The sequence below is a fragment of the Pyrus communis genome, chromosome 10, assembly GCF_041283825.1.
Source record: "Pyrus communis isolate YQ-2024b chromosome 10, ASM4128382v1, whole genome shotgun sequence".
In the NCBI taxonomy this organism is placed as follows: Eukaryota; Viridiplantae; Streptophyta; class Magnoliopsida; order Rosales; family Rosaceae; genus Pyrus; species Pyrus communis.
In genome coordinates, this window is record NC_142574.1 from 6720344 (window position 1) to 6732783 (window position 12440).

The following is a 12440-nucleotide window of genomic DNA, read 5'->3' on the forward strand; positions in this document are numbered from 1 at the left end:
TGTTAACATTTGAATTTTACAATTGATTGGTTCTATTACCACTTAACGATTTGCGTGGTTTTGAGCTTTGAAATTTTGGAAGTTGCTCAAGTGTAAGATAAAAGTTACATGCAAGTTAAAGAAAAGAAAAGGATCTCAAAATGTTGTAAATGATAGATTAGGAAAAGCACTATAGAGTATTACAACGAATTTTTTTGAACTATCTGAACCGTCTACATTTCAAATTCAAAACCATTAAGATTTTCATTTGTAGTTAATAAAATGGTTATTATTCAAAACTATTAGATAAATTCAAAACCATTAAGATTTTCATTTGTAGTTAATAAAATGGTTATCATTCAATCCGATGGTCACATAGTTTCGGATTTGGATGAATTTTGGTAGACATGACCTTTGAGGGATGGACCAAAAACATAAACGGTTGGATCATTATAAAAAGTTACAGAATGAGCCTTATAAAATATGTGTCAAAAAATGAGTGTTCCCAATCCTAACACACACACACACACACATATATATATATATATATATATATTGTCTCTTGAGATTCTTCATTTGTGGTTGCAAAAGGGGACGAATCATGCCTGACTTTTCCTTTTGGCTTTATAGATTCGCCAACTGGCTTGAGGGTTCACTCCATTATCCTCCACTACTATTTATAGGCAAAGCACCCCAGCCATTTCTTGCACAGATACCATCCTTCTTGCTTACCCTATCCAATTATCTTAAGCTACATATATACGTACTTTTCCTTCTTCTCCTTTTAATATCTGAATGTATTTACAGAGCCTTTGAAACATTCACTATATTCATTACTTAGAATTAGGTATAATATTCAAGGTAACGATTAATTAATGGCTTCAAGCTCCCTTAGAAAACACAACTCCAGCTCTTCATGGACACCAAAACAGAACAAGCTGTTTGAAAAAGCACTGGCCTTGTACGACAAAGAGACCCCGGAGCGGTGGCAAAATGTGGCCAAAGCTGTAGGTGGCAATAAAACAGCGGAAGAAGTGAAGAAACACTATGACATCCTTCTAGAAGATCTCAGGCAAATTGAGTCCGGACGGGTTCCTATTCCCAACTACAAGTCCTCCATTGGAAGCAGCACCAGCAGCATCAATGTTGATGAAGAAGAAAGGTATACCGTGATCCTCTATATAACTTTAATTAATTATCGTACATGCAATTCTTGTTTACAATTTAAGTATTACAGGACACCTACTTAGAAGTAATGCTAAATTAGTGAAGTGACTACATGCTTTGTAGCACATGACCACACCACTTTTGATCGCATTCAGTTGTCTACATACACGGCTGGTGCTCGGAAATGGCTCATGCGTTTGGGCAATTTTTAAGAGACTACTACTTTAAAAGTTCTTATATATTCGTCAGAGATTTTAGTTTCTGTTAACATCTACATAGTTCTTTTGAAAACCAAACATTGCTTGCTTGTTTTACAGGCTTCTCAAGTATCTTAAGCTGCAGTAAAGTCCAAGTCAGTTCAACCTTTTCATGAAAAGGTTTTACTACATATATCGAGGATAGAGGATATATGCCCCTTTAATTTTATGTTCAACTCTCTCTCTCTCCAGCTTAATTGATGTCAGTGTTGCTGCATGCATCCTCCTGGTGAGGAAATCTTATTTTCTCAAACTAGAAGTAAACGCAAGTGTCTCCTTCACCTGCATCCTCATGGTTCATGGACTATACTCACGAGTGCGATATTAAATTATTCTTAAGTTATTGTAATCACTTAGTCCAAAAAAAAAAAAAAAAAAAAAAAAAAAAAAAACCAGACTCTAATTAAATTCTAAAAGAAAAGAAAGGCAAAAGTTTGAGAGAAGATGAGAAGAATAACCCAGAAAAGTGCGCAGTATGAATTTTTAACAATTCCTGACAATCAAATTAAATCTTTCCAACCATCTCTTATTTCTTACACAGGCATTAAAGCCGCCATTAATGTGTAAAGAAGCAAGGGACTAGCATTTATTCTTAATGTGCATTTTCTAACAAAGAAGCGAGAAATTTCTTGAGCTGCCTGTTGTAAAAAGGGGTCGCTCCAGTTGAACAAATAACATGCCTTCTTTATAGACAGTACCGTTGTGCCAGTTCCTAATTGCCTGCAGTTAATCATCACAGCTAATGTTAATTATCAACTCTAAAATAATTTTTTGGCTATTATAAAGCCAATGATTTGAGCCATTTATTATTTTGTGTTAAAGTTCAACCAGTTACCAATCTGAAGAAACCATGTACTCAACCCAATCCAGAAAGTAATTAATTATGCATACTTTTTGAGGTCGCTGGCTGTTTCCATGGTGAAAATCTTGTCATTCTCTCCCCACAAAAGATATACCTTCTGCAAGAACGTGCTCAGTCAAACTGCATACGCAAGTGTCCTATTTCTTTTGTAAATATTAGCTCTATGAATCTATTTTCAGAGATGAACTTACATTAGTCAGACTAAACAACTTATCCAACATTTTATCCGCCCTTGTGTCAAAGGCATAAGTGAAAAGATTAACAACGTCAAACCTGTGGGTAGGCAGGAATTGTATAGTCCTTTTCATCAACGACCAATGCCTCTAAGAGTTCTTTCTTCTCTTTATGGGGTCCAATTTCCTAGTGAATAAGGTGTTGGGCTTCCACCCATGTGACCTAAGTTCGAAAGTCCCCCATTCCCTAAATTATTGTAATAGATTCAAACCATTCTCCTCCCCTTAATAATTAAAATTAAAAAAAAAAAAAAAATGTTCTCAAACGTCGACTGACACAACTCATGCGTATGCATTGGATGGACTGTTTTATTAAAACCAGTAAATCATCATTTAACTTTATCTTACATTTTTAATAGAATGATATATCTACACTAGGATAAAAGGATTTGGATAAGTAATATGCTTACATTAAATTGAAGTTTTGCTTCAATTTAGTGTTGTTATTCCACCCACCTGTCTTATTTTCTCACGCACCTTATAACTAAAATGATAGATAACACTTCAATACTAGCAATCCCACACATTATATAAGCATGTGTTTGGGAGAAACAAATGAAAGAGAAGGAAGTTGGAGAATAATGTACAAAACAAAATTAATTCATTTTAACAGTTCGAATATGAACTTTGTGGGACATGATTTTTTAGGGCCAAAGTAAGACGGGTCACAACACGTATATCTCAGAAGTCTAGTCATGGCTCAATAGCTCTGATAAGACTGAGGTGCACAAATGGACCAGGGATGCCACCATCGTCCTCTGTTCTAGAAAGGTAGGCAAAATTCGCCAATTTCATTGAGATTGTCCATTATTGTTCTGCAAGATACATAAACCTGATATGATAAAGGTTCCTACATTTTGGAGATTCCAACTGTAAACACAAATTTTCTTCGATAAATAACACAAGAACACGTGTACAAAATAAATGATCTGTATTAATGTAAATGTAGGGTTGCAATATCATTACAAACTTGAATCTGCTGATTCGATATCCGAGGTGAAAAATTTGTGTGTTGTTGATTCGTGGGTTGCGATGACTTGATCCCAAATGAATGAACGCCTCAAGATTTTGACTTGTGGTGATGGAAGAACCGGCATGTGTAGGGGTGCTTGGTAGTTCTTCAAAAGAATGATGAAGAATGTAGAGAGTTTTCTGAATCTTCTGAATGTTTGGGAATTTGGGAGTTTGGGCTTGAGAGCTTCAATATCTAGGTTTGAGAATGATTTTTTGACCTTCTTTCTTTGTCTTGGAGCCTCGTACTTATAGGCTCTCAAAACCTTTCCTACGAATGGATTTGGCCTTGATTATGGACTTGATTAATTGACAAGAGAACCAAGACTTGATTTGTCGCTTAGTTGATGATTTGACTACATCAATTAATATTTGATTTAAGAAAATAAAAATCAAATGAATCAATCTTTCCCAATTTGGCATTCTCATTTGATTTCAATTTAAATTAAAATCAAATCATTCTTTTTTGCCAAGTGTTGACACGTGTCCCTCTTGATGACTCGTCCATTTTTTTTATGAGTCACATGTCATTTGTACGATTTGTGAGACACATGGTGCATGCCACGTAAGCTCAGACATGTCCAATTTTAATATGTTTTGAAACATTTATTTTCACCCAAATTTACATGTCTACACAGCAATCTAGAAATTGGCGTGCGTCGTAAATAATTACACTCCTAAATGAAGCAATGTCTATCTTTAGTTATCTTTTAAGGATTCTCCTAGTTTAATTCGGATCCATATCCTTAAAGGTCTCTCTCTACTAGTATATATACACCCATCTAGGGTTCATTTCGGGTAATGCCATTATCGCATACTCTATTCTCTTACCCACTACTTGAATCTCATATATTGCATACTACCTTGACTATTGGAGAGCCTTTGGCCAGTACCCCACCGATGTCAAGGTTATCTTACTTGTGTTTGCTCTTTTACAAGTAATCAAATTTGTGCATCTCCTCCACATGAGGTGGTGTGCGAATTTGGTTCTAAAAACTGGTTCTTTCATTGAGAATGAACACATTTCCCTTGGCCAAATCACTGTACCACGCCATGCCAACGAACTTCAAAAGGCTTCGAGGGCCTCTGTCACGCCCCGACCTGTGAATGAAGACTATTCACGAGCTAGGGTGTGAGCCATATCTTAGCTATAGAAATAAATTCTACAACCAAGATATGGTGGAAAATAACCCTAACTCATGAATAGTCTTTATTCGTGGGTTGGGGCATGATAGCCTCTTGAACAAAGGAACGGTCAAAACTCATCAACCTCTAAAGACGTGTGAAAGCCCTAGAGGACACCGTCTTTAGGAGACACTAATTATGGCAACGTCCGTTTAGACCCCAGTGAAAATTTCTTTTCTGAACCCCCACACAAAGTGCCATCGTCTGACTCCCAAAAGATCTCTCAAGAAGCCCAAGAGTGGTCGAAAATCATCTCAAGACCGAGATTTGATTAAGAAACAAATCATCAGCGTCAACAAGAACATTTGGGTACTACCATAAAGGAGAGAAATGTGGCATGCAAAAAAACCAAAGATGGTGGCTTCCTTCAGCAAACCTTTTCCAATCGACTCCAACATCTTAATGTTCTCCAATAGCCCGCACGTCACGGGATAAAAAGGAAATCAAGAGAGATCAAGTTGCAGCCATTGCTACACTGTAGAAAGTTTGAATATGATCTGAAAAGGAGAGCGGAGCTCTGCATCTCCATTGGACGAGTCCGCATAGCACCCATAGTTTGGGGGCCAAGAAACAAGCTAGAAAAGATTCGACATGGACCTTGACCCCCTGAATGACAGTATTCTAAAATCCAAGGTAGACGAGGATGTTGTTTACATAAGTCTAAATCCCGACCAACCAGAACGCAAGGCTAGAATCTGATCAAAACTATTAGATCGAGAAAAAAAAAATGCTCGCTGCTTTCTTGCGGGCGAACAAAGATGTGTTTGCAAATATTAAAGTAACGGCTAAGTGGCTTACAACTCAATTGGTTAAAACCATTCATTCTTACAAACAGATCCTATGTTCAAATCTCCCTCCTCATTTTTTAGATGAGTTTAGTGTAGATTATCCTATCGCTAATAAAAAAATTGTAAACTGCTAATAAAGAAAATTTTGAAGGAAAAAAGAAAAATAAATAAGTAAATAAAAGCAAGAAAATTTTAGGAGTATAAAGTTCATATCCATGCAATCGGAAGCTCATTATGCCCATAACTAAATGGTTATATCAATATGTCGGACTTGGTGGATATTCCACACTTTGAGCTTTCTTTTTCCCAACACCAATCGAGAATTATTTTGTTGCTTTTCTATGAATGAAATTGTACATCCTAATGACAAATAATTTATAAATTAGAACCTAGACTTCATTCATTCTAAATAATTGAGGGCCTGATATTCCTTGATTTTAATTGCATAGACAACAAAAACTATTTTTTTGTGAAGGTCTCTAGGCATACGCATTGAGCATGGCTCAGCCGTACAACAAAATATTTGGTTTTATTTTGTTCTCAAGTCTTGATTAAAGGTAGATGACAAATGATTGACACAAATTGACATTTCTCCCATGATTAATTTTGTATTCGATGGATCTAACACACTTCGAGATTTCAAAATTGGTTTTATTTTGTTCTCAAGTCTTGATTAAAGGTAGATGACAAATGATCGAGACAAATTGATATTTCTCCCATGATTAATTTTGTATTCGATGGATCTGACACACTTTGAGATTTCAAACTATTCTTGCTAATGAAAATCATTTGATTCCATTACTAGTGGTTGAGTTTCACCTCCCACATTTTTGGACTTAGCAAGACATTAATGGTTGAGTTATCTCCCCATGGCTTGTTCTTTTATTTTATTTTATTTTCAGCACTTTTATTATGTTTATTACATTTTCGTATATTATTATGAATGCATCAATTCAATATCTTCTATTTGAGAAACTCCTACTTTCTTTAATGCGTTATTAGGGCCAATCCTGGCCTAGTGCAAGCAGGGTCCAGGTTCAGGGCCGAAAATTAGAAGAGGCACCTAATTTTATTTATTTTATTTTTATTATTATTATTTTTTAACATATGTATAGATATTAAAACAAAATTAATTAATTTTGGTATAGTGAACTCGTGAATTCGACTCTCCATTATTCATCAACCTTCGAAATCTCTACGGTCTTTAGTATGCATTCCAGGGACCAAATTCCAAGCCTTCTATTAATTCAATGATCATAAGTGCATAATCATAATTCAATTCTTTAAGAACCCAGTACCCAAAATTTCAATTGAAGCAAGTTTTCAATTCTCAACCAAACTGGCTTCGAATTCCAGAATTTTGAATTAATTTTGCTTATTTTCCTGCTTGAGTTGTGCCTTTGAGTCTCCGTCATCTCGTGACGCCGTCCTCCATCCACTCCACATCCTGAGGTTTTCCAGTTCTCGTCCCACCACTCCAGTCATCATAGCAGATGGCCTAGAAGCAAATTTGAGGGTTGAGGTGCTGAGCAGAGACCTAGTCCCACTTTGACTCCCATTTAGGTGGTTGGGCCAGAGTGATAGAGCCCAGTTTTCATTCGGTTTTTTAATTGATTTTCGTTTAGTTTTTCTTAAATTTTTATTCAACTTAATTTTGCTTTTTACAAATTAGTTTTAATTTCAGGATTACAAAAGCCGCAAAGTACGAAAAACGTGTACTATATCAAGACTGCAAAAGTAGCAAAGTTCAAGTGGCGACTGGCAAGTAAGTAATTTTTATAATATATGTTGAAACTTTAACTGATGTTGTAGACATAATTTACTGAACAATTATGGAGGCCTTAGAGAGTGAGGTGTGTACATAGAGAGAAAGAGAGAGATGTGTAATTGTAATGTGTGTTCTATTCCACCCTCTAATAGGGTTACAACTCTAATAGGATAATATCTAACCCTAGACAATATTCCAAAATATCCCTAGATACACATGGATTTATACAATCAAATTCCTAATCTAATAGGACTGAAACACTCCCCCTTAAGTGTGTAAATACTCAACGAAATGGTGCATCAAGTCTTCAGCGATGAAGTAAGTATAGTTGATGAAGTCGTCGACACAATGAGCAGATGTGAGTCTCAAAACAACGGAAGAATGCATAAAAGTAAAACTCACAAAACCTCTCTATGGTAAAACCCAAGGTGGGAGAAAAACCTATAGACTAAGGAGAAAAGTAAGAAGTTGCATTAAGTCAAAACTATATGTCTTCTAGATGCAAGTAGAAGAGCTCACAAGGGTATGATCAGCCCAGGATGGATGCCTCATCAAAACCTAGTTAGGTAGCAAAAACCTAGTGGGAAAAATGCTCCTAATCGTAAGGAAAAGTACATTAAGATCAAGTGAGTATACTTTTGGATACTCCCCCTGAGTTTAACAAAATTTCTAAATGAGAACTACAAGCATTACGTATTTGGTGATTTGTGTGTAAAATGTTTTGAAGATGGATGAGGTTATAATTGCATTCAAATCTAAGCAGGTAAACTGTTATTTACCTAACTAAATGCTTGCTTGAATGCTTTCCAAATGTAAGATCATGGACTGTTGTGATGACAGTGCCTAGGTGGTGGGCACCCATCGATTACAGTCCTCATGCCATGGAGAGATTTTTCAGTGTAACCGTCACACAAAGTGGTACATCACGTGTCACTATATAAATGGTGGGATATGTGTGTTAAAAAGTTAATAACTTAAAAAAATAAAATTTCCCACCACTTACATAAAAACACATGATGTATCATCCGTATTCCCGTCACAACTAAAAATTTATCCATGCCGTGGTTAATTAGTTGTATACTTGCTAATGGTCGATGCATGTTGTACCAATAAATGATAGATAATATAGTAGCAAAAACAATAAACAACATGGTGTTTCAAACAACTACTTACATCATCATTGATCATATTGTTTCTCGTAGGTGATTTTTATACAAATGATTTTTTATGAAAGACTTAAAAACTAGACGGTTCGGATTGTTTAAATATAATGTGGAGTGAGCCTCATAAGAATGTCCCTCAGTAAGCATCTCAAGGAGAGAAGAGATTCTCTCATGTCACCAACTTTATCACGTGTCAATCATTTATTGAACAGATAATGCACTTTTCCAACACCTGATAAATATTTATTAAACTGTAATGCCACTATTGTTAATATCAACACTAGCCCATAAATAAAAGAGAACTTTAACGAAAAGCTCCCGATAATGTTCACTTTAACGAAAAACCACATTTTTACAGTAAAAAGTCAATCCTAGTACTATTCACTTTACCTTTTATTTTGTCCTTATCGTTAAAACTCAAAGTTTTCAAGCAATTTTCAATAGTTTTTCTTAAATAAAAGCCTAATCCATAATAATTAATTAACAATTGGACTAGGCTTGTACTTTTGCAACCACTTCTTATACTTTCTAGAATTATCTATACTAATAAGTTCACCCATACTTTCTAGAATTATCTACACTAATAACCTCACCCATTCTTGTAGACTTTAATTGGTATCAGAGCAGTACGATTAAGGACAAACTTTGGTGAAGGTTTAGAAAATCGTGGGAAGTTTAGTACTTTTCAAGATTATTGACTAATCTTGTTCGGCATATTGACACTTTGCTAGCACGATGTGTGATGTTCAAGTAGTTGGAGGAATTAAGAAACTCAGCAACAAAATTACAACACGTGGGAGGTCATCAGCAGTACTGAAGTTACACAGTCAGAAGAAGACACTAGCGGCACTTTGCGAAAGTGGAAGATCAAGGCAGGGAATGCCATGTTCGCCCTAAAAACCACAGTAGAAGAGGACATGTTGGAGCACATAAGGAGAACTTCAAACTGAAAAAAACATGGGACACCTTCACCAGACTCTTTTCAAAGAGAAACAATACAAGACTATAGCTTTTGGACAATGAGCTGTTATTAGTGGCCCAACGAGACATGATGATTGCTCAATACTTTCACAAGACCAAGTCTATTTGTTGTGAAATTTCTTAAATAGATCCTAGTGCTGCCATTTTATAATCCAGGATAAAAAGAATAATTATCTACCGGTTGAGACCCGAATACCGAGGCTTTGTTGGCGTTATACAAGGATGGCCGACCTAATCATCACTTGTTGAGTTTGAAAATTTTCTTGCTGACCAAGAAGCTTTTGGATAAGCAAATGTTTAGGGGTCTTGTCAAGAGGTGAGGAGGAAGTGCTCAACATCAACAAAAGTAAAGGCAGCTTCAAGCATTATGTTGGTGAAGGATCTAAAAGCAATGGTGACAAGTCAATAGGTCATTGGAAGGAGGGGAGTTCTTGGCAAAGAGGAGCTCCAAAGTATCACAACAACTATGGTTAGTCAAAGAATAATAAAAAATTTGAGGACAAGTGCTACAACTATGGAAGAATGGCCATATGGCGAAGGACTGCTGGTTCAAAAGGCATGTAGAGAGAAATATTGCCACTTCTAGCTCAGAGAAGAAAAGTAAAGTTGATTGACAAGTTGTAGCATATCTGGCCATATATGAAGAATGGGACACTGAAACATTTCCTTGGTGGTGCTTAGAAAATGAGGTGTTGCCTGACTCAAGAAAGATTGAAGATATGTTGCAAGAGAAAATAGAAGAGCATACTGCCAAAATCAATCGAGTGTAGATGAGCCTAAGGATTTGCTTGATGGTGACGATATCGAGCAAGAAGTACCTAAGAGTCATTGGCAAACTGGCGTGTGTCAACAACTAGAAGAAGATAGACCTAGTGACGTGGAAGTATTAGCTCCATAATCACAACTAAGGAGGTCAACAAGAATACGAAATCCAAATCCCAAATATGTCAACGCAACCATAGTAGAAGAAGCAGATGAAATTGAGATGTGTGGAAAAGCATCACAGAATTATGAGTAGCGTTCGATTTATGTGCAAAAAAGTGCAAGGAACTTTCTAGCTGTGTCGATGTTCCTATTCATCCATAAATAGGGTCGTATGCCCATTCACACCCGATCGAGATAAGCTTTGATTGTGTCCTTCGTCTTTCCCTCGATATCTAGAATTATGCCCACCAATGTGTCAATCACATATTTCTCAACATGCATAATATCAAGGTTGTGTCTCAGTTTTAGCTTGGACCAGTACAAGAGCTCAAAAAACATAGACTTGTGGGTCCAATTCGTATGAGGTGATGGTTGGGGTCTAGTTATAGTTTTTCCGAACGGACCAAAATCCAAACGATTAAGCTGTTCTAAAATTTTGTCACCGGACCACTCTCTGGCTCTTAGGTGAAGCTCTATTTTTCTGTCAAACCCTTTGTGCTTCTCATGCCCTCGTGGTCCCAAGGAAACCATCTTCGATAACCTAGATAACAAACTTTTCCAGCATGCCAAGCAGATGTAACGTCATCTTTATAAACTGGACATGCCATATAACCCTTAATGCTCTACCGAGAAACCATGGCATATACAGGAAAATCGTTTACATTCCACATCATTGTTGCCTAAATTGTGAACGTCTTCCCAGTAGACTTATCGTACATATAGACACTGTTTTCCATAAATCTTTTAGCTCATCAACCAACGGTCACAAATAAACATCAATAGACTTACCGAGATCCTCAGTTATCAAATAAGCCATCATCATATATTCTTTCTTCATGCATTTCCAAGGCGACAAATTATACGAAAAAATGAATAACGATTTAGAACCCCGAAAGGATTGAATGCATCAGTGGCAAGTCTTAACCTAACGTTACAAGATTCAATTGCAAACTCAGGGTACATCCGATCGAAATCTTTTCGTGCCTCTCTATTTGTAGGATGCCTTATCACGTCATCATCCACCCGATTTTCTTTATGCCATCTTATGTCACTTGTAGTATGCATTGACATATACTACCGTTGCAACCTCAACTTTAGTGGCAAATAGCTCATATGTTTCTATAGAATTTGCGTCGCTCTATTCTACGATGTCATTTTGAACCTCGAATCCTTACATACTAGGCATTTGCCAAACGCTTTATTCCCCTTATAGACAATATACAATTATTGTTGCTAGCTTGAAGTTTTTCATAAACCAATCCCAAACCATTCAACACCTTCTGCGCACTTTTATGATCTTTCAGCAAACTAATGTCCTTTGGCAGTATTCTCTTGAAAACCCCAAAAAAATAGTCTAAGCATTGGTTCGAAATTTGATGCTTTATTTTTCCATGCATTAACTCCACAGTGACCTTCAACACTGAATAGTCTTTGCATCCCGGGTATAATTCTTGGTTGGCACTTTTTAACAGTTTTTCATATTGTTGAAAAGCTTCACTATTGATGGGTTCATGCATAGCATCATCCCCTCTCTTAGGTTCAACATTTTCCACTAGTATCATATTTGACAACGAAGCATAGTCTAATTGTTCCCCATGATGATTCCAAGTTGTATAGATCTCTGTCATCCCATTTCTTACTAAGTGAAATAGAATATCTTCAAGAGTCTCCCTTAAGGTGTTACACCTGCTACACAGACATCGGATTTTAGTTGCCCCTGGGTTGCGTCTGGATGCGAACTCAATAAACTCATTTATTCCATCCAAGTCATCGGATGCACATTTGTTCAAATTCTGGATCCACTGTCTGTCCATAATGTTTGCAAGCACAATAAAATTCCAATCACTGCACAACTCCAATGAGATATTGTCACATTATGCCTCTAGTTAGGGCTCTAATCCTATTTGGGAGTGCATAGTTATGTGACAAAGTTTACGGCTTCATCGGATCTTAATCTTAATGTGGGAAAATTCTAGCAATATCTTCCTACAGTTCTTCAAGTGCCCGACGTAGATATCAAAATACCTATCCAGCACTCAAAGAACGTAAAGAGATGTGACCAAAATTCCCACGATCGAAACCTAATCTTTGAACCGAAAACTACACCCCATAATTATGCATT

At 36.5% G+C, this 12440-nt stretch overlaps 1 protein-coding gene across 1 annotated transcript; it reads left to right on the forward strand.

The window, feature by feature from the left end:
* Positions 1–685: 685 nt before the first annotated feature.
* LOC137730209 (protein RADIALIS-like 3) lies at positions 686–1690 on the forward strand. Its single transcript, XM_068469280.2, has 2 exons — positions 686–1141; positions 1464–1690. Exons 1-2 carry the CDS (start codon positions 855–857, stop codon positions 1489–1491), a joined length of 315 nt encoding a protein of 104 aa, XP_068325381.1. The 5' UTR covers positions 686–854; the 3' UTR covers positions 1492–1690.
* The last annotated feature ends 10750 nt before the right edge of the window (positions 1691–12440 follow it).

Coding starts and splice junctions, on each gene's coding strand:
- LOC137730209 (XM_068469280.2), top strand. CDS start 855: ATGGCTTCAAGCTCCCTTAGAAAACACAACTCCAGCTCTTCATGGACA. Junction 1,142..1,463: donor AATGTTGATGAAGAAGAAAG/GTATACCGTGAT, acceptor CTTGTTTTACAG/GCTTCTCAAGTATCTTAAGC.